Below are 21,380 nucleotides of genomic sequence, written 5' to 3'. Positions count from 1 at the left end.
AACATTTTAGTGTACTTTTTCAGACTTTAAAAAAGTGTGTCTGGCCAGGCGCGATGGCTCATGCCTGTAATCCTAGCACTTTGGGAGGCTGCGGTGGGCGGATCACAAGGCCAGGAGTTAGAGATCAGCCTGGCCAACATGGTGAAACCCCATCTCAACTAAAAATACAAAAATTAGCCGGGTGTGGTGGTACACACCTGTTATCCCAGCTACTCAGGAGGCTGAGGCAGGAGAATCACTCGAACCCGGGAGGTGAAGGTTGCACTGAGTCAAGATTGTGCCACTGCACTCCAGCCTGGGCGACAGGGCGAGACTCTATCTCAAAAAGAAAAAAAGAAAGTGTGTCTGTGTATATTATACATATTATATATATAAAACCATATATATTCATATATATACACATATATATATGTATATGTATGTATGCTCACGCTTGTAATCCCAGCACTTCAGGAGGCCAAGTTGGGAGGATCGCCTGAGGCCAGAAGTTTGAGACCAGCCTGGGCAACAGAGTGACACCCCATCTCTACAAAAAATAAAAATTAAAAAATTACCTAGGTGGGCCTGCAGTCTCAGCTACTTGGGAGACTGAGGCAGAAGGGTTCCTTGAGCCCAGGGTTCGAGGCGGCAGTGAGCTATGATTGCACCACTGCACCCCAGCTTGGATGACAGTGAGGCCTAGTCTCAAAAACAAACGAAAAAATACTTACACTACTAAAGTATTCCTATAAGATAATTATGATAAAACTTTCTTCTGCCTAGAGTCGGCTGGTCTTAGAGGCTCAGACCACAGGGCAAAGTGGTCATGGTCAGGGGGAGCAGAGACTCAGAATTTGGGACCAGGCAGGGGCTGACAAGGCCTTACTCAGGCTTTTGTGAGCCTACTTGTGAGCCTCCACTAGCCATCATAACAAAGTTCCCAGCCAGGCGTGGTGGCCTCACGACTGTAATCCCAGCACTTTGGGAGGCCCAGGCGGGCGGATCACTTGACCTCAGCCTGGTCAACATGGCGAAACCCCGTTTCTAGTAAAAATAGAAAAATTAGCCGGGCCTGGTGGTGTGCACTTGTAATCCCGGCTACTTATAATATAGGCTGAGATGGGAGAATCGCCTGAACCTCGGAGGCAAAGGTTGCAGTGAGCCGAGATTGAGATCACGCCACTGCACTCCAGCCTGGGCAACAGAGCATGACTGTGTCTCAAAAAAACAAAAACAAGGCCAGGCGCGGTGGCTGACGCCTGTAATCCCAGCACTTTGGGAAGCTGAGGCGGGTGGATCACGAGGTCAGGAGATCGAGACCATCTTGGCTAACACAGTGAAATCCCGCCTCTACTAAAAAAAAAAAAAAAAAAAAAAAAATTTAGCCGGGCGTGGTGGCGGGTGCCTGTAGTCCCAGCTACTCGGGAGGCTGAGGCAGGAGAATGGCGTGAACCCGGGAGGCGGAGCTTGCAGTGAGCTGAGATTGCGCCACTGCACTCCAGCCTGGGCGATAGAGCGAGACTCCGTCTCAAAACAAAAAAGCAAACAGACGAAGTTCCTGTGGAAAACACGTTTTCTGGTTTCCAAAGGGCGTGCTCACGAATACACATTTGCGGCACAGGCTGAAGTCTGTGTGCCCTCAAGGCGTATGACGGTCGCGGAGCAAGGCTGTGCCCTGAAACCATGTCAGGGTGGGTCCCACGGTGCAGCCTCGGGGTCCTGATGCTTGCGTTTCGTGTCTCCTGCACAGATCAGCTGGACATCATCTCCATGGCGGAGACAACCATGATGCCGGAGGAGATTGAGCTGGAGATGGCAAAAATTCAGCGTCTCCGGGAAGTCTTGGTCCGCCGGGAGTCTGAGCTCAGGTTCATGTGAGTGTTTTGGGGATGTGGCCGAGGAAAGACGAGTGTGGAGGAGAGAGGAAAACCTAATCTTTATTGATCACCTACTGTGTGCTGAGCCCTGAGATAAAGGCATTATGCACGTTTTTAAAAGCCTCATTTGATTATCGCCACCACCCAGCGAAGTGGGTATTGTCATCTCCCGTTTTAAGCAAGACTCTGAAGTTGGAATTGAATTCAGGCCAATCTGACTCCAAAACCTTTGCTCTATCACCCACGGGAAAAAAGACCCTATGCTGGGGTCTTTTACGAGCACACACTCTGCTCTCAGGCCTGAGTTTTGTTTTTTTCTTTTTTTTTTTTAAGCCTGTCAGCTTGGGCAGGTTACTTGTACTCTCTGAATTTCAGTTCCCTCATTTCTAAAATGGGGGAAAATAACAAGATGGGGTCTCTAGCAACATCAAAGTCATGTGGGTTGAACGTTCATTAGCTACAGAGTAGGGCATTCCTGAAGAGTTGCAGATAGCATTTCAAGACAAACTCTCATTTAAAAAGTTGGGCTCTGAGTGTGTGGTGGTGCGCACCTGTGGTCCCAGCTACTCAGGAGGCTGAGGTGGGAGGACTGTTTGAGTCCTGGAGTTCAAGGCTGCAGTGAGCTATGATTGCATCACCGCCCTCCAGCTTGGGTGACAGAGACCCTGTCTCTAAAAAGTACAAATTAAGGCCAGGCACAGTGGCTCACACCTGTAATCACAGCACCTTGGAAGGCTGAGGCGGGATGATCGCTTGAGCCCAGGAGTTCAAGACCAGACAGGGCAATGTAGCCAGACCCTGTCTCTATAAAAAATAAAATTAGTTGTGTGTGGCTGGTGTATGGCTGTGTGTGCCTTTGTCCCAGCTACTCAGGAGGCTGAGGTGAGGGGATCGGTTGAGCCCAGGGGCTCAGGCTGCAGTAAGCTATGATCATACCATTGCACTCCAACTTGGGAGACACAGCAAGACCCTGTCACTGAAAGAAAAAATTTAAAAATACAAAAAATATAAAAATACATCAAATTAAAATGAAAAAACTGGGCTTCTGCAGACAAACAGTGAGAAGTTACAAGCAAAACCAAACCAAACCAGAGGTTAAGAGGCAACCTGGCTGGAAAATTCCCTGTACTGCCTGTCAGCTCCCCACCCACACTCCACTGGAACCAGCAGGAACATCAAACCTTCTAGGCAGGCGCTAAGCCCCGCCCCTATTTGTTCACTGATTTTTCACAACGCCAAGAGGCTGAGTCTGTGATCACCCCATTTTGCAGATGAGGAGACTGAGGCTTGAAGAAATCAAACAACCTGCCCAAGGCCTCCCAGCTAGTAAATGGGGAGTTAGGGTTCAGACCCAGCTCTTTCTGCCTTTAAACATATTCTTTATACATTTTTAGTTAGTTATTTAGAGAGAGGGTCTTGGTCTGTCGCCCAGGGTGGAATGCAGTGAGGCCATCGTAGCTCACTGCAGCCTCAAACTCCTGAAAGCCCATCCTCTCACTAGGACATTATATGACCTTCCCTCTCCCTGCATAAAATGAATTGCAATATTCACAGCTGTCATTTTTCCAACCCTTTGCATGCGCCCGACCCTGAGCTAAATGCTTCCCATGCATAATTCCTTCTCAGAGACATCTCTGAGGAAGGTTCTAGAACATTTGCACTTTATGGCTAAGAAATATCTTCTCTTCTGTCTGGAAATAAACTAAAATGATACGTGAGCATTCAGAAACAATCCCTTCCTCCCTGTGTTTTAAAAGGGAGACAGAGGCCAGGTGTGGTGGCTCACATCTATAATCCTAGCACTTTGAGAGGCCGAGGCAGGTAGATCACTTGAGGCCAGGAGTTCGAGACCAGCCTAGCCAACAGGGTGAAACACCATCTCTAGCAAAACTACAAAAAATTTAGCCACGTGTGGTGGCGTGCACCTGTAATCCCAGCTACTTGGGAGGCTGAGGCACAAGAATCGTTTGAACCTGGGAGGCGGAGGCTACAGCAAGCCAAGATTGTACTACTTCACTCCAGCCTGGGCAACAGAGTGAGAAACTATCTCAAAATAATAATAATAAAATAAAGCAAAAGGAAGACAGAGAAACATGAGTCTTGCTTTTAAGTACTCAAGATCCCTTTGTTTAAAAAAACCCCACAAAAATGCAAAAAATTTAAAAATACAAATACAGATTAAAAATTTTAAAAATATATATTTATTTTTATTTACCTAATGGTGCTGCTGCGGAAACAATGGTTACCACTGTGCATTTACCGACCTTTACTGTGTGCACGTGTGTGTGTGGATGTGGGTGTGTGGATGTGCGTGTGTGGATGTGTGTGTGGCTATTTGTGTGGATGTGTGGATGTGTGTGTGGATGTTTGTGTGTGGGTGTCTGGATGTGTGTGTGTGTGTGGGTGTGGGTGTGGATCTGTGTGCACGTGTGTGTGAGGATATGTGTGTGCATGTGTGCGTGTGGATGTGTGGGTGTGTGGATGTGTGCGTGTGTGTGGATGTGTGTGTGGGGATATGTGTGCGTGTGTGGATGTGTGTGTGGGTGTGGATGTGTGCATGTGTGAATGTGTGTGTGAATGTGTGGATATGTGGATGTGTGGATGTGTGGATATGTGTGTGGATTTGTGGATGTGTGTGTGTGTGTGTGTGTATGGATGTGCACATGCCTGTCACTTAGCACGGGCTTAAGGACAAGAATAACTAGCATTTTTTAAGTGGCAGCTCTGCAGTAAGCTCTTGACTTGTGATCTCACTGAATGTCCTCATCAAGCCCATGAATCTGACCACTTAGGGACAAATGTCAACAGTAGACCCTTGGATAAATCAAATTATCTAAAGGATACAGAAGGACCTGCGTATTCTTAGGACATAGATCAGGGATTCTGTGACATTCTCCAGGGGAGGGACCCCCTTCCAGGCCCCCAGATGTCTTGCTGGAATGAGGTCCCACAGACAGTATTGGATGATGATGATGCTCCCCAACCAAGGTCAGCCTTGTAAGGTGTGTAGCCTGCTGGGTGGTGCACCTGCCTCATCAATCTCAGAGATACACGGTGGACCCTAAGGCAGCCAGGACAAAGGACACAGCACGTTCAGATCTGCACAAATTCCTCATCCATCATCCTCAGCCCTCCAGGTCAACAGGCTTTGAGCCAAGGCCCTGCTTGAATTCAGTTTCTCGGCTGTTTCTCAGTGCTGGTTTTTCCCGAAGCTGTGGGACTTATCCTGTGAGGGTGTCCTGTTCCTATCTCCATTTTGGATGGGAAGGAATGGGAGGTTAAGAAATTTCCCCAATGCTGCATTAGCTAATAAGTAGCCAAGCTAGGATGCAGTCTGACTCCAGAATGTTTATTAAGTGTATCAGTGAATGAAGGAAGGAGGGAAGGGAAAGGGGAGGGGAGAGGAGGGGAGGGGAAGGGAGGGAAGAAAGCAGGAAGGAAGGAAGCTTTGACTATAACTACCAAGATAATTCCTTCAAGTTTATAAGCTCCATGAGGGCAGAGACCTCATCCAGTTTCCTCACAATGTCTTCCCAGTGTTTTAAACAGTGCCTGGCACTTAGGGTCATGAATATTTGTCAAATGTGCAATAAATTATTCTTTCTCCATCCTTACCCCAACGATCCTCTTACACACACACACACGTGTGAGACACTCGGCACAGAGTAGGAGAGAGAGAAGAAAGTTTCAGACCCTACTGATCATTTTCAGGCTTAGGCGAGGAAGCTTTAAGTGACAGGAATGTGACAGCCCTCGGCTGAAAGATTCCCAGTGACCGTAGTGTAATAGCCGCGGTGAGATTGGTTTTGTCACACCTGCTGCGAGGTAATCACCTTAAAACTCATCAGCTATGGCCGGGCGCGGTGGCTCAAGCCTGTAATCCCAGCACTTTGGGAGGCCGAGACGGGCGGATCACGAGGTCAGGAGATCAAGACCATCCTGGCTAACAGGGTGAAACCCCGTCTCTACTAAAAATACAAAAAACTAGCCGGGCGAGGTGGCGGGCGCCTGTAGTCCCAGCTACTCGGGAGGCTGAGGCAGGAGAATGGCGTAAACCCAGGAGGCGGAGCTTGCAGTGAGCTGAGATCTGGCCACTGCACTCCAGCCTGGGCGACAGAGCGAGACTCCGCCTCAAAAAAAAAAAAAAAAAAAAAACTCATCAGCTGCTGCGGAGACCGTGTGAGTCAGCCCGTATTTCATGGCTGGGAATGTGTCTCACTTCCGTGGCTTCTTGCTGCATTGACTCTTTTAGTTTTACTTCTTGCGAGAGAGTCTCGCTCTGTTGCCCAGGCTGGAGTGCAGTGGTGTGATCTCGGCTCACTACAGCCTCTACCTCCTGGGTTCAAGTGATTCTTGTGCCTCAGCCTTCCAAGTAGCTGTGACTACAGGTGCCCACCACCACGCCTGGCTAATTTTTGTATTTTTAATAGAGACAAAGTTTCACCATGTTGGCCAGGCTGGTCTTGAACTCCTGGCCTCAAGTGATCCGCTCTCCTTGGCCTCCTTGGGATTGCAGGCGTGAGCCACTGCACCCAGTCTGTGTTGACTCTTTTAAACATGAGTCCAGGGGTGGGCTGCCTGCCCCATCCCCAAAGCCCTGGCACCCTGACATTTAGATTATTTCATGGGCTTCCTTTTTCTCTGCTGATTTACCTTGTCGTTTCCCCCAAGATCCATAGCCTCTGCCTGTTCTCCCTCTTTTCCTGCCACGACAGTGAGGAAGAAGAAGAGGGAGATTTCCCTACACCCAGAGAACTGGTGAGAACTCGGGAGATGTGGGATCAGAGGTCATCATCCTGGCTCTCTTACATCCTTGGTCACATGATGGTACACACAGAGTTGCTATTTCCCGCGGGCACTGACATGCTACCTGAGTGCTATGTCCCTTGCTGGCATTCACCCCTTAATTTTAGCTTCTTGAGTCCTCGTGAGAACACCAATAGAGTGAGTTCTATCTCTTCTATTTTATGAATGAGCAAATTGAGGTGGCAGAGGCAAAGTGACTTGTTCAAGGTCCCAGCTAGGATGAAGTAGTGCCACGATTTGAACCCAAGGTGTCTGTCTCCTGGGGGCAGAGCCCTTAACCTTAAGCTGTTCTGTTATCTTTATTCTCAATGCCAGGCCCCCCTTTCTCTTTGCCTTACTCTCCTGCAATGCAAGGACAAACCCCTGATTGGATGCCCCCAGTCCCACACTGAGTCTTGTCATGTTCCACCATCTTGAATGTGTGTGGTGGAACTTGGACAGATTTGACTAAGTCAGGCTTTGAGGCTTCTTTTCTGTACCATTGAAACTGACCCAACAGTCCCATCATAGATTTTTTTTTTTTTTTTTTTTGAGACAGAGTCTCAATCTGTCACCCAGGCTGGAATGCAGTGGGGCACGATCTGGGCTCAGTGCAAGCTCTGCCTCCCAGGTTCACGCCATTCTCCTGCCTCAGCCTCCCGAGTAGCTGGGACTACAGGCACCACCACCATGCCCGGCTAATTTTTTTTTTTTTGTATTTTTTAGTAGAGACGGGGTTTCACCGTGTTAGCCAGGATGGTCTCGATCGCCTGACCTTGTGATCCACCTGCCTCGGCCTCCCAAAGTGCTGGGATTACAGGCGTGAGCTACCGCACCCGGCGCATAGATACTCTTTTGGATAAACACAGAAGTTGACCTTTCTGATCTTAAAGCTTGAAGCCCTCATTTGTCTTATCTGAGTTCCTTCCTCAGGAAAGGGCCACCAGGCCTCTCAAAAAAAGTATCAAAGAACTGAAACTCACCAGATTACCACATCCAATGAGATGCCAGACCCCTCATTCATCATGATAGCTTTCTTGCTCCTCCCTAGTTCCTGCTTTCTTATACATTGTTGCATTTCTTCCCTGCTATATAAACTCCTAGTTTTAGTTGGTCAGGGAGATGGATTTGAGACTGAGCTCCCATCTCATTGGCTGCAGCACGTGCTTAAAATCTTCCTTGGCAATATTCATCTTCTCAGTGATGGGCTTTCTGTGCCACGAGCAGCAGGACCTGGACCGGATCCCTGGGGTTTCAGTATCACTATTTCTCTGCAGATCAACTATTTATTTCAGAGACCAAAATGATGAGCTCAAATGTAGACAGTCAAAGTTTGTGAAGTCAGTCTGCTGGGAATGTGCTGTAGAAAAAGAGCCCTGTTCCTGTAAGAACTCTTAAGGACCACAACCATTGGCGTTTACAGAGCCCTTATCGTGGACCTAGGCTTAGGCTGAGCCCTTCACCCGCGTGCTCACATAACCCACATCAAATGCTTACTAACAGAAAGATGCATCAGGAACCACCCCAACCCAGGACACCCACTTGCCCTGAATCAGGCCCAGGAGGTCAAGTTCATAGACCAGCTATGAGTGAGCTCCCAGCAGGTAGGTGTGAACTCTGAGTGTGCTCCTCACTCTGAATTTCCAGTGTGTCTTCTCTTGCTGACTTCCCTTTGCTTGTCCCCTGGTTTCCAGTGTGCAAAATGGCATTTAGAGATCTCTCTGTTGAGGCTGGGCAATTTTATCAACTTTACTGGAACAGGGCAATAACACAAAACCACCTCCAAAAATAGGCAGCAAACATCTGGGAGATAATGCTTGAAACGTCTGTGTTTACCCCCCTCTTGACCCTATGTTCCACCCACCTCCTAGTCCCTCTCACTGCTACCCCATCTCCCTACCCATCCTGCCCCCATCTTACTGCAGGCAAGAACTCGCAGAGGCTGTCAACCTCAGACTCATTTTCTTGCCTTCCTTCCAGCACTGGATCACATCATTAGTTTTTAATAATTCTTCTCGCAGCCCCTCTGGCTCGCTTTGGCTCTTCCACGTCTAGTCTACCATCCCGCTCCTGCTGTTTATCTGGGTTTCAGATAATTAAGTATCTTCGGCCTCCAAAGGGGGCGGGGGTGTGGTTATCTTCCTTTTACACCCGCTTGCTGGATTTTCATAAAAAGGGATAGCGTGCCCTGCTGCTCAGCTTGCTCTGGGCAAAAGCAGGTTTTAATCAGCCAGAGACAGAACTGTAGCAGGCAGGGAAGGTAGGCGTGCGGAGGACATATTTCAAGAGCATAGCCTTTGAGTTCCAATATTTCCAGAGCCTGGGCTTGAAATCCAGTAACTTCGCTTTATTAAGAGGTACCAAGTGTGGTAAAGAGGTCAGGCCCTGGGACCCTGGCAGAGATTCAAAATAGGGTAATAGAAAGTGCATGCATTGTGTTGAAACCCCCCCCCAACACACACACACACACACACGCGCACACACACACAGAAAGCGTATGCATTGTAGACAGCAGTTCTTGTAAAACATTTTCTATGCTGGCTAATTTTCTAGTGTTTTACTGTTTTGAGCCATATAATCCTTACTACCACCATCCAGGCAGAAAATATCATGTAGCCCTTATTTTATTTATTTATTTATTTATTTATTTATTTATTTATTTAGAGATGGAGTCTCATTGTGTCACCCAGGCTGGAGTGCAGTGGCACAATCTCGGCTCACTGCCAAGCTCCGCCTCCCGACATAGCCCTTATTTTATAGATGAGGAAACTGAGGCACTGAGAGGTCAAGTCTCTTGCCCAGGGTTGTACAGTTTCCATGAAATAGCATTCTGGGTCCAGATGAAACGGGAAGAGTTCCCTTGTCCCCCTTGCAGGGTGTGTGATGGGGGAGTGGCTCGCTTCTTCAGTGCCCCGCTGCTCTAACCTCTAGGGTAGCATACAGATGGGTCCATTGTGGGGATCCGATCCCACGGCAGTGTCTAGGGGTGGATGTTTACAGCTCCTGAAGCCCCAGTGGGTGTGTGTTACAGGGTGCTCTTTTAGTTTTGCCATCTATAGGCGGCTTGTGTTAAACAGCTCAATTAGACCCGTTGTCCCAACGACAGAGGGCTTTCTGTATCCTGGGTTCTTGCCTTGATGCACCAGAAGAATCAGATCACACGTGGACTTGGAGAATGAGTGCGAGGCTTTATTGAGTGGAGGTAGCTCTCAGCAGATGGGGGAAGCCAGAAGGGGACGGAGTGGGAAGGTTTCCCCCTGGAGTCAGGCCGCCGCGTGGCCCAGGCCCCCCTCCGACTGCCCAGGCCAAACTCCACCTCGTTCCACCAGTCGACGGCCTGCCAGCGTCTGTCATGTGTTCTTCTGCCAGCGTGCTCCTCTTGACGTCTTCTTGACATCCAGCCGCTGTGTCTTCTTCACCGATCTGCAGCTCTTGAGGTCCAGCAGCTTGTGTGTCTGCCTGCTGGGTCTTGGGGTTTTTATAGGCACAGGATGGGGACGTGGCAGGCCAGGGTGGTCTTGGGAAATGCAACATTTGGGCAGGAAAACAAAAATGCCTGTCCTTACCTAGGACCATGGGCACAGGTGTGGGGGTGGAGCCCTCTCCAGGGACCATGCCCTCCTCCACCCAGCACTTCCCTTCCCTCCTTCTGTAGCATTTAAAGTAGCCACACCCTTCCCTTCCCACCACTTCCCTTCCATATCACAGAGTCCATGGTCTCAGTCGTCAAGTTGGGGGCTCTCTCAACTAGCTTTCAATTCTACTTCTTACCAACTGTGTGCCCTGGAGCAAATATTTTGTCCTGTTTCAACCTCAGCTTCCCCTGATGTACAAGGGGGACAGTGATATCTCCCAGCAGCATCATAGCAAAGGATGAAAACAGACACAGGTATGAAATTGGAGGGCCCTTCCTAGGTAGTAGGCAATTCAAAATTCCCTTCCTTCCTTTCATTGTTAACGTTGCGCTTCGTGGGACAGTGGGGCATCAGGGCTGCTTATAGTTGTTTCCAGAGAATTCCCAGAAAATATTGCTCTCCCCAAGAGAAGATGGGATTCACCGTGGTTTCCTTGAGACCCTCTTGGGAGGCGCCAACTCTCTGAGAGTGGCTCTCAACCATTAAGTGCAACTCTACCCTGGGGCCTTGATTTTATTATTATGATTATTTAAAATTTTTTTTATAAACCAGCATTTTTTCCCCTTTAATGAGCTGATAATTCTGAAGTCTGTTAGGAAGAGCTTCAAGCCAAGGGCAAAATGAAGCATGTGCGTTTATGTAACTTGACACATTTCAGCCACATTCAGGAGCTCTGCGTCACTCTAGTTGCACTCGGGGTTTTAAATAGCATCTTCCAGGAACAGGTCACCGTTGCCGGGGCCACTGTACATATTGGGTGGGAAGAGATGCCCTTAATTGCAAAAGATCTAAGAAGCAACTTGTCTTGGACAAAATATACAAGAAGTTGGGGTTTAGGGAAGGGAAAGGAAGGAAGAAGAAATGGAGAGACTAAAGGGAGGAGAGAGGAGGGAGAATGTTCTAAGCTAGACTTCTGAATGGAAGGACCCTCTTCCTGAATTTCTAAATGTACTGGGAGGCGGGGAGGAAGGTGGGAATCTGTGTTGACTGAATGGAGAAATAAATGTTAGTCTGGGCGCAGTGGCTCATGCCTGTAATCCCAGCACTTTGGGAGGCCGAGGCAGGTAGATCACCTGAAATCAGGAGTTGCAGACCAGCCTGGACAATATGGCAAAACCCCATCTCTACTAAAAATACAAAAAAAAAAAAATTAGCTAGGCATGGTGGTGTGCACCTGAAATCCCAGCTACTCGGGAGGCTTGAGGCACAATAGTCACTTGAACCTGGGAGGCAGAGGTTTCCATGAGCCAAGATTGTGCCACTGCACTCCAGCCTGGGTGACAGAATGAGACTCTGTCTCGAAGAAAATAAATAAATCAAATAAATGTTCTGCACTTGACAAGCTCTTGCTGCTACAAGTTGTCTTTCATGGTCAGAACAAGTTTCCAGAAAGAAAATAGTCTCTAGAAGTTCCATCTTCCTAGAACTGCATTACATTCTGCTCAGAGGACCACCTCTGAACCACCTAAACTCCATTGGGTTGGGAGGGAGATTACCATGTAAGACCCTGGTGATTGTCAATTTTATGCATCAACTTGACTGGGCCACAGGGTTCCCAGATGTTTGGCCAAAGATTCTTCAAGGTGTGTGTCTGTGAGAGCATGGGTGGATGAAATTAACATTTGAATTGGTAGACTGACTAAAGCAGACTGCCCTCCCTAATGCAGAGGTGAGTTGGCCCCGTGCTATCAGTTGAAGGCCTGACTACAACAGAAAGGCTGAGTCGGAGGGAACTCTTGCTGCCTGACTGCTTGGGCTGGGACATCACTCTTTTCTGGTCTTTGAACGCAAACTGAAACATCAGCCCTTCTTGGGTCTTGAGCCTGCCACCTTTTGGACTGAAACTTATACCATCAGCTCTCCTGGGTCTTCAGCTTGCCACCTATGGATCTTGAGACTTCTTGGCCTCCAAAATCCCATGAGTCAATTCCTTATCATAAATCTCATTCCAGGCCAGGTGCAGTGGTTCACGCCTGTAATCCCAGCACTTTGGGAGGCTGAGGTGGGCAGATCATTTGAGGTCAGGAGTTTGAGACCAGCTTGGCCAATGTGGTGAAACCCTGCCTCTACTAAAAATACAAAAATTAGCGGGGCATGGTGGCGTGTGCCTTTAATTCCAGCTACTTGGGAGGCTGAGACAAGAGAATAGCTTGAACTTGGGAGGTGGAGGTTGTAGTGAGCCAAGATTGCATCACTGCACTCCAGCCTGGGTGACAGAGTGAGACCCCATCTCAAAAAAAAGAAAAGAAAAGAAAAGAATAAAGAAAAAACAAATAAAATAAAATAAACCTCTTCAATCCTATTGGTTCTGTTTCTCTGGAGAACCCTGACTAATAGAGCCCTTTTTATTCTCAGAAATTTTCATTTGGATAGTTTATCTGGTCAACAAAGATCTAGGGAGTTGGATAAAATGAAAACATAGGGAAATTGGCTATACCTCTTTGGAAAACAGTGTTACCTAGTAAAGATGAACAGGTGATTATAACCTGCAGTTTTGCTCCTGGGTCTACCCCTGGTTAGCCACTAGCTTCATGTGGCTATTTCAATTTAAATTAATTAAAATTAAATAGCATTTAAAATTCAGTCTCTCAGTAGCCTGAACCATGTTTCAAGTATTCATTAGTAAATAATGGCTAGTGGCTACCCTATTGGAAAGCATACATTTGTACAGAGCGTTTCTGTTGTTGTAGAACATTCTATTCACCAGCACTGCCCTAGAGAAACTACACATGAACATCCGGAGGCATGTTCCAGAATGTTCATAACTGCCTTGTTTGTGGTCTAGTTGTACCACAGAATACTATACAGCAGTGAAAAATGAATGAGCAACAGGTATGAACATGAAAGCATCTCAAAAACAAGATGTTGAGCAGCATTTATATAAAGTGTATAAAAGTAAAAAGTATAGGCCAGGTATGGTGGCTCATGCCTGTAATCTCAGCACTTTGGGAAGCCAAGGTGAGTGGATCACGAGGTCAAGAGATCAAGACCATCCTGCCCAACATGGTGACACCTTGTCTCTACTAAAAATACAAAAATTAGCTGGGTGTGGTGGCGCACGCCTGTAGTCCCAGCTATTTGGGAAGCTAAGGCGGGAGAATCGCTTGAACCTGGGAGGCGGAGTTAGTGATCATGCCGAGATCATGCCACTGCAGAGCCAAGATCACGCCATTGCACTCCAGCCTGGGCAACAGAGCGAGACTCCATCTCAAAAAAAAAAAAAAAACAAAAACACTAAAAAATATCATTGTTCTGGCATTCATATATGGGTGCCAAAAGATAAAAATAAAAAGCATTGACTGGGCGCAGTGGCTCACACCTGTAATCCCAGCAGTTTGGGAGGCCAAGGCAGGCAGATCACAAGGTCAGGAGATGGAGACCATCCTGGCTAACACTGTGAAACCCTGTGTCTACTAAAAAAAAAAAAAAAAAATTAGCCAGGTGCAGTGGCGGGCACCTATAGTTCCAGCTACTCGGGAGGCTGAGGCAGGAGAATGGCGTGAACCCAGGAGGCGGAGCTTGCAGTGAGCCGAGATGGTGCCACTGCACTCCCGCCTGGGCAAAAAAGCGAGACTCCATCTCAAAAAAATAAATAAATAAATAATTTAAAAAATAAAAACCATTAGCACAAGTTTGTGATAATGCCTACCTCTGAGGGAGTGAGAAAAATATGAGGGAATGGGGCACATGGGGCTGTCTAAGAGTCACACACAGATTATTACTTAAGCAGGATGCTGGGAACATAATTGCTTTATTATTCCATAAAAATAATATAATAATAATTACATAAAGTATGAAACACTAGTAAACAATAAAATATAATAAATATTTTATAATATTTAATTTATTATGTTTATTATAGTATATTTTATTATAATATAAAGATTACTATAAAAATAAAGCATTTTATGCACATTTTTATATATAGTTCACACACCTATTTTTAAAATTGTGGCAAAATATATATAATAATGTTTACTGTCTGAAACCATTTCTAAGTGTACAGTTCTGTGTCATTAAGAACATTCATACTGTTGTGTAACCGTCACCACCATCCCTCTCCAGAATTTTTTTCATCTTCCCAAACTGAAACTCTTTGCCATTCAACACTCACTCCCCATTCTTGCTTTCCCCTGATTCCTGGTAACCAGCATTCTGCTTTCTGTCTCTGATTTTGATGACTCTACATACTTCATAAAAGTGGAATCATGCCAGGTGCCGTGGCTCACGCCAGTAATCCCAGCACTTTGGGAGGCCAAGGCAGGCGGATCGCCTGAGCTCAGGAGTTCCAGACCACCCTGGGCAACGTGGTGAAACTCTGTCTGTACTAAAATACCAAAAATTAGCCAGGCGTGGTGGCGCGCACCTTGTAGTCCCAGCTACTCAGGAGGCTGAGGGATGAGAATCACTTGATATCTGGAGGCGGAGGTTGCAGTGAGCCGAGATCATGCCACTGCACTCCAGCTTGGGCTACAGGGTGAGAATCTGTCTCAAAAAATAAATAAAAAAAAAAGAAGTGGAATCACACAGTATTTGTCTTTTTGGACACACACATTTCTAAGGGGAAAATGCTGAGAAAGACAGGCAGGGGTACAGTATCTGGTATCTCCACTTAAATGTCTCAAAGATACCTGTAACTCAATCTGTCCAAGTCAAACTCATGATCCCCCCCATCTAGCCCCAATACCCACCAGCCCTAGCTCAGCAAATGGCCCAGCACCACCATCTATCCATGGAAATCTCAAATTCCAAAATCAGACATCTTCCTTGACCCCCGTCAACCCTCCACCTCATATATTCAGTTCATCACCAACTGGTGTTTGTTTTACCTCCTAAAATAATTTTCAGCTGTCCACCTTTCTCCGTCTCCATGGCCGCCACCCAGGTTCACATGCCCACCTCTGTCCTGCAGTCAGAGGGGTTTTTTTCAACATATGAATCTGAATATAGCTCTCAGATTGAAACACTGACTTAGTCCGTTCCTGTTGCTGTAACAAAGTTCCTTAGCCTGGGTAATTTATAGACATTTAATTCTCACAATTCTGGAGGCTGGTTGGGAAGTCCAAGATCAAGACGCCGGCAGATTCCATACCTAGAAGGGCTCATTCCCTGCTTCCAAGATGGCGCCTCGTTTCTGTGATCTCCAGAGAGGAAGAGCACAGTCTTCTCACAAGCAGAATGGACATAAGGGCAAAAAGGACTGAAGTTTGCTCTCTTGAACACTTTTGTAAGGGCACTGATCCCACCTCCTAAAGGCCCTCATCTCTTAATACTGTTGCACTGGAAATTAAGTTTCAATATGAATTTTCAAGAGTCACAAACATGTACACCATAGCAAACACCTTCCAGAATTTGTTAGCATGATAAAGCCTATGAGATCCTGCTGGATCTGCTCACACCTCTTCTCCAACCTCTTCTTTTTTTCATCCATTCCTCACCCCCAGTTCCCTCCCTTACACACATACACCACTCCCTTGGACCTCCTTTTAGTCTCCGCCCTGCCCGTCGCCCTCTCCCACACACACACCAGGTCCCCTCCTGCCATGGGGGCCTTTTTGTTTGTGGTGTTCCCTCTGCATGGATCCCTCTCCTCTCGCCCCCCTCTCCTTCCCTGGAGCTATGATTTGAATGTTTGTACCACCCCTAAATACATATGTTGACATCTAATTCCCAATGTAGTAGTATTAAGAGGTGGGGCTTTTAGGAGGTGATTAGGTCATGAGGGCAGAGCCTCATGAATGGGATTAGTGCCCTTGTAAAAGAGGCCCAGAGTAGCTTGTTTCTCCCTTTCACTGTGTGAGGACACAGCGAGAACTCACTGTCTGTGAGGAATGAGTCCTCACCAGACACTGAGTCTGCTAACGCCTTGATCTTGGACTTCCCAGCCTCTATTACCGTGAGAAATAAGTGTCTTTTTTTTTTTTTTTTGACAGAGTCTTGCTCTGTTGTCCAGGCTGGAGTGCAGTGGCACAATCTCAGCTCACTGCAAGCTCCGCCTCCTGGGTTCATGCCATTCTCCTGCCTCAACCTCCCAAGTAGCTGGGACTACAGGTGCCTGCCACCACACCTGGCTAATTTTTTGGTATTTTTGGTAGACATGGGGTTTTACTGTGTTAGCCAGGATGGTCTCAATCTCCTAACCTCGTGATCTGCCTGCCTCAGCCTCTCAAAGTGCTGGGATTATAGGCGTGAGCCACCGCGCCCAGCCGTGTTTGTTGTTTATAAGCCACCTATGCTAAGGTACTTCATTTTGGCAGCCCAAATGGACTAAGGCACCTGATAAACTCTCTGTCTCCCACCAGGACCAAGACCTAGGGCATTTCTGGAGGGTCACCTTCCCAGCACTTCCCCAGCCCCTGTCTCATTACCACCCCTGTAATCCTTTCCTTAGAAGCCTTTTGTAAATCTGTGTTCATTGGTGTGAGTGTATGTTCAATATCTGACTCTCCTCTTAGATGTTGACCTACATGAGGGCAGAGGCTGAGCTATTTTCACTCCCGACAATGTTGATGGCACCCAGCACACAACCAGACTCAGAGTAGGCACTCAGTGAAGACTGATTGAATGAATTAATGAGGGCTCATCTTCCTGCTTCTCCCAGGGTCAGATCATCTCAAGGGTTCCCTTCCATGTGGCAGGCCTGGGTGGTGAGAGCTGCCTGGCTCTCTGATGGTTAGAGTGAACAGTGGGTTCATTCCTAGGAAGGAATGGAGTGATAATGCAGCTAAGGGCATTATTTTCCTGTGGCTACTGTAACAAACAGCTGCAAACGTGGTCTTAAAACAACATACCCTCCTTCTATCTTACGGTTTTGGAGTCTGAAGTCTGAAATTGATTTCACTGAGCTGAAATCAAGGCATCGGCAGAGCTGTGCTCTTTCTGGAGGCTCTAGAGGAGAAGCCTCTTCCTTACTCATTCCAGCTTCTAGAATCATATTCTTTGCATTTCTTGGCTTGTGTTTCCCTCCTCCATCTCCGAAGCCAGCAGCATGGCATATCCCAATCCCTCTCCATTGAGGTAATCCTGTCACGTTTGCTCTTCCATGTCAAATCTTCCTCTGTCTTTCTCTTAAACGTATGCCTAGTATTCCATTATTGGAACACTAAGCACATGGGAGTTACTTATATTCTACTTCTCAAGGTCATGAACAGGTTTGATTTTTCAAATTCAAAAAATTGCAACCTCAGGCATAAATGGGTAGGGACACTTGTGATGACATTGAGGGGCCACATGGATAACCCAGGATGATCTCCCCATCTCAGAATCCCTTAATTTAATCACATCTGCAAATTTCCTTTTCAACACTATATATTTTTCAGAGACGAGGTCTTGCTCTGTTGTCCAGGCTGGAGTGCAGTGACACAGTCATAGCTCATTGCTGCCTTTAATTCCTGGGCTCAAACAATCTTACTGCCTCAGCCTCCCCAGAAGCTGGGACCACAGGCACGTGCCACCACATACAGCTAATTTTTGAATTTTGTAGAGATGGTGATATGGTTTGGTTGTGCCCCCACCCAAATCTTATCCTGAATTGTAATCCTGTAATCCCCACACGTCGTGAGAGGGACCCAGTGAGAGGTAATTCAATCATGTGGATGGTTCCGCCATGCTGTTATTGTGATAGTGAGTTCTCATGAGATCTGATGGTTCTATAAGCATCTGGCATTTCCCCTACTGGCATTCATTCTCTCTTCCGCCGCCCTGTGAAGAGGAACCTTCTGCCATGATTGTAAGTTTCCTGAGGCCTTCCCAGCTATGTGGAACTGTGAGTCAATTAAATCTCTTTTCTTCTTCTTCTTCTTTTTTTTTTTTTTTCGAGACAGTCTCACACTGTCACCTAGGCTGGATTGCAGTGGCTCAGTCTCAGCTCACTACAACCTCTGCCTCCTGGGTTCAAGCAATTCTCCTGCCTCAACCTCCCAAGTAGCTGGGATTATAGGCACCTGCCGCCATGCCCAGCTAATTCTTTTTTTTGTATTTTTAGTAAAGACGGGGTTTCACTATGTTGGCCAGGCTGGTCTCAAACTCCTGACCTCGTGATCTGCCCACCTCAGCCTCCCAAAGTGCTGGGATTACAGGCGTGAGCTACCACGCCCGGCCTTAAACCTCTTTTCTTTACAAATTACTCAGTCTTGGGTATTTTTTCATAGCATCAAGAGAATGGACTAATACAGTTGGGATCTCATCATCTTGCCCAGGCTGGTCTTGAACTCCTAGGTTCAAGTGATCCTCCCGCGTAGGCTTCCTAAAGTCCTGGGATTATAGGCATAAGCTACCATGCCTGGCCCCAAATCCCTTTTGCCGTGTAAGGTAACAGATTCATAGGTTCATTAGGACATGGATATCTTCAGGGACCCTTCTTCAGTCTACCACATTAAGTGACCACAGCAATTCGTATAAGGGCCAAAGTCCAGAGCAGGAGTCACAGTGTGGCAGCAACAATGACAGAGACGGCCCTGGTGAGGCTGAGGAAAGGGGAAGACACACTACATGGGGCACCCTCGTGGCTTCATCCTGTGCAGGGTTCTCATGATTTTTTTGAAATCTCCCAAAAAAGAAGCTTCTTAGAAAGACAGGGCAATAGATACCAGTAAATTGCATGTACCGTGGCCTGGTGATTAAGGGTTTTTCCATTCCCTTTGCTTATTTCTGGAAAGCTGCTGGTGTGAGTGGCAGCAGAGATTGAGAAGGGCTTGTCCCTATCCCTTGATGGTCTGAATTGAATTGGATAATGCTTGGCTGAGCCTCTTTCCCATATTTTCCTTCAAATAAAATGCCAACCCTTTCTTGACAGTTCTAGGACAGGATGCCCATAGAGAAATGGGGGGGATTAAAACTGCAAGTGATTTAGCAGAGCTGCCTTGGTGTTTTGGGTCTTCACAGGCAGATCCCCAGGCACCCCCTTAAGGCAATATTACGTAATTGGCTGCTGTTCATTGAGCCATCAGTTACCTAGATCTTGTTTTCTCCTGGAATTCCAGTCTGCTGTGTCTGTCCTCAGTCCCCTAAACTCCTTGGGGATCTCAAGTTATATTAGATTAATCCAAGACATTCCTGGTTGGGTTCTTCCAAAGGTGGTAGGATCCCTGTTTTCTCATTACTTGATCTCCTGGTCTTGGACGGGGTTGCTTTCTGATAAACAGAGAGACCTCGTGCCTGGTAAGTGTGTTTACTTGCTCCGGATTAAATTACACCTAGATTTAAATTCTACCTCTGCCATTTATAGGCTGTGCAATCTCGCACAAATACCTTACCTTCTCTGAGCCTCAGCGGCCTCATCTGTTAAATGGCCGTGCATCCAATATCTCACAGGACGGTCATGAGGAGTAAAAGAGATCAAATGTATTAGGTGGTCAGTCCAGTGCCTGCTACCACATAACTGCTCATTAAATGTTACTTTCCTTTACCACCAGGAAGAAATCGAGTTTGGAAATGAACAGACTGACAGGCATTAAGTGTAGACACTGGTTTCTTTGTTTGGAAGAGGAGGCACAAGAGAAGGGGGAGATTGGAGGGTGGAATGATGATCTTTTCCATGTCAAGGTTGTTGAAACAAGGAGAGAAGGCTCAAGGGGCACCTAAGATTTGTCTCAAAATATCTGAAGGATGTCACGTGGAAGAAAGTTTGTTTCTTTTTTTTTTTTCTCTCTGAGATGGCGTCTCACTGTGTTGCCCAGGCTGGAGTGCAGTGGTGTGATCTTGGTTCACTGCAACCTCTGCCTCCCAGGTTCAAACAATCCTCCTGCCTCAGCCTTCTGAGTAGCTGGAACCAAGTAGCAGCCTCAGGTGTGGGGCTTGAGCTGCTCCTCACTCCTCTCTGATTGATCCAAATTGGCTCAATCTGGGCCAATCAGTCTTTCTCCTGGGATGCTGAGAGATGAGCCCACGTGGATGACGGGGGAGTGACAAACCGAAGTCTATGCGTAAGCAGAGAAAGTCAGTCTTTGGAGGGAAAGAGGACAGAGCGTCTACCTCAAGAATAACAAACAAGAGACAGTGTCCTTTGAAAGCAAAGAATGAACTCAGCCATGACATTCCTATTGCAGTCCAGATGAACTGGGCAGTCCATAAGATGTTGCACCTTGTTCGACCCCGAGCGTACCCTCTCCAGACCCTTGGAGAAATGCCTCCCTCCCCGTGTTGCCACTGCCTAGGGAAATCCAAAATCCAGCTGTACAATGTCTGTACATTTCCTTCTCTGCTCCTGTGCTTGGTTCCTTGAGTCCTGTACCTCCATCCATCTGAATATGAAACTCAGATGCTTCACTAGTTTCCATAACAACAGAATAAAACAATGCCCTATCCTACTCCCACAGGTCATTTGAGGAGCAGTACAATGAGGATCACAAAAAGGGTGTTATTGATCTCTTCACAGCAGACAGCTTAAAAACCATAACCAATGACAATCATCTCCTGGCTCACCATGCAACTGGCCCTCCAACCCCAGAGGACTAGCCCCAGCCGCAGCCCTGCAAAGACCTTGATTTTTTTTTTTTTATTTGAAAAAAAAAAAAAAAAAGGCCGGGCGCGGTGGCTCACATCTGTAATCCTAGCACTTTGGGAGGCCAAGGCGGGAAGATCACCTGAGGTTAGGAGCTCGAGACCAGTCTGGCCAACATGGCAAAACCCTGTCTCTACTAAGAAATACAAAAATTAGCTGGGTGTGGTGGCACACACCTGTAAGCCCAGCTACTCAGGAGGCTAAGGCTGGAGAATCACTTGAACCTGGGAGGCAGACGTTGCAGTGAGCCGAGATTGTGCCACTACACTCCAGCCTGGGTGAAAGAGCGAGACTCCATCTAAAAAAAAAAAAAAGTCAATGTTCCAGTAAAGGGCATCGTGGTATCCATATGGCCATAACTAGGAGAATTAGAAATCCATGTTTGACATTCCTGGTTAACAAGATCTTTTTCACCACCCTGTGCCATCAGGCAGTGGGGTGGTTTCCTTTTTCTTGGCCTTTTCCACACACGGGGTCCAGTTTCATCACCTCGTTTTTTCTTCTCCTTTATCTCAGCTCCCTCCATTCCAGGGAAGACACTTCTCCCATCTTATCCACAGCAGCTTTGCCCTCTTCTTTTTTTTTTTTTTTTTTTTTTTTTTT

The 21,380-nt window shown here is 47.0% G+C and overlaps 2 protein-coding genes across 2 annotated transcripts in view; both read left to right on the top strand.

The window, feature by feature from the left end:
• LOC112614031 (mpv17-like protein) overlaps window positions 1-21,380 on the top strand; it is a 240,487-nt gene that overhangs the window by 164,803 nt on the left and 54,304 nt on the right. The window contains exon 3 of the mRNA XM_025370122.1: window positions 1,730-1,752. The gene's annotated coding sequence lies outside the window, so the exon portion shown is untranslated. The remainder of the gene's footprint in view (window positions 1-1,729; window positions 1,753-21,380) is intronic.
• The window catches only part of C20H16orf45 (chromosome 20 C16orf45 homolog), a 169,604-nt gene that overhangs the window by 93,920 nt on the left and 54,304 nt on the right, over window positions 1-21,380 (top strand). The window contains exon 2 of the mRNA XM_025370121.1: window positions 1,730-1,853. Within this exon, the coding sequence (XP_025225906.1) occupies window positions 1,730-1,853 (124 nt within the window). The remainder of the gene's footprint in view (window positions 1-1,729; window positions 1,854-21,380) is intronic.

The sequence above is a fragment of the Theropithecus gelada genome, chromosome 20 (genome assembly GCF_003255815.1).
Source record: "Theropithecus gelada isolate Dixy chromosome 20, Tgel_1.0, whole genome shotgun sequence".
Classification (NCBI taxonomy): Eukaryota; Metazoa; Chordata; class Mammalia; order Primates; family Cercopithecidae; genus Theropithecus; species Theropithecus gelada.
This window is presented reverse-complemented; position numbering and strand designations above follow the sequence as displayed.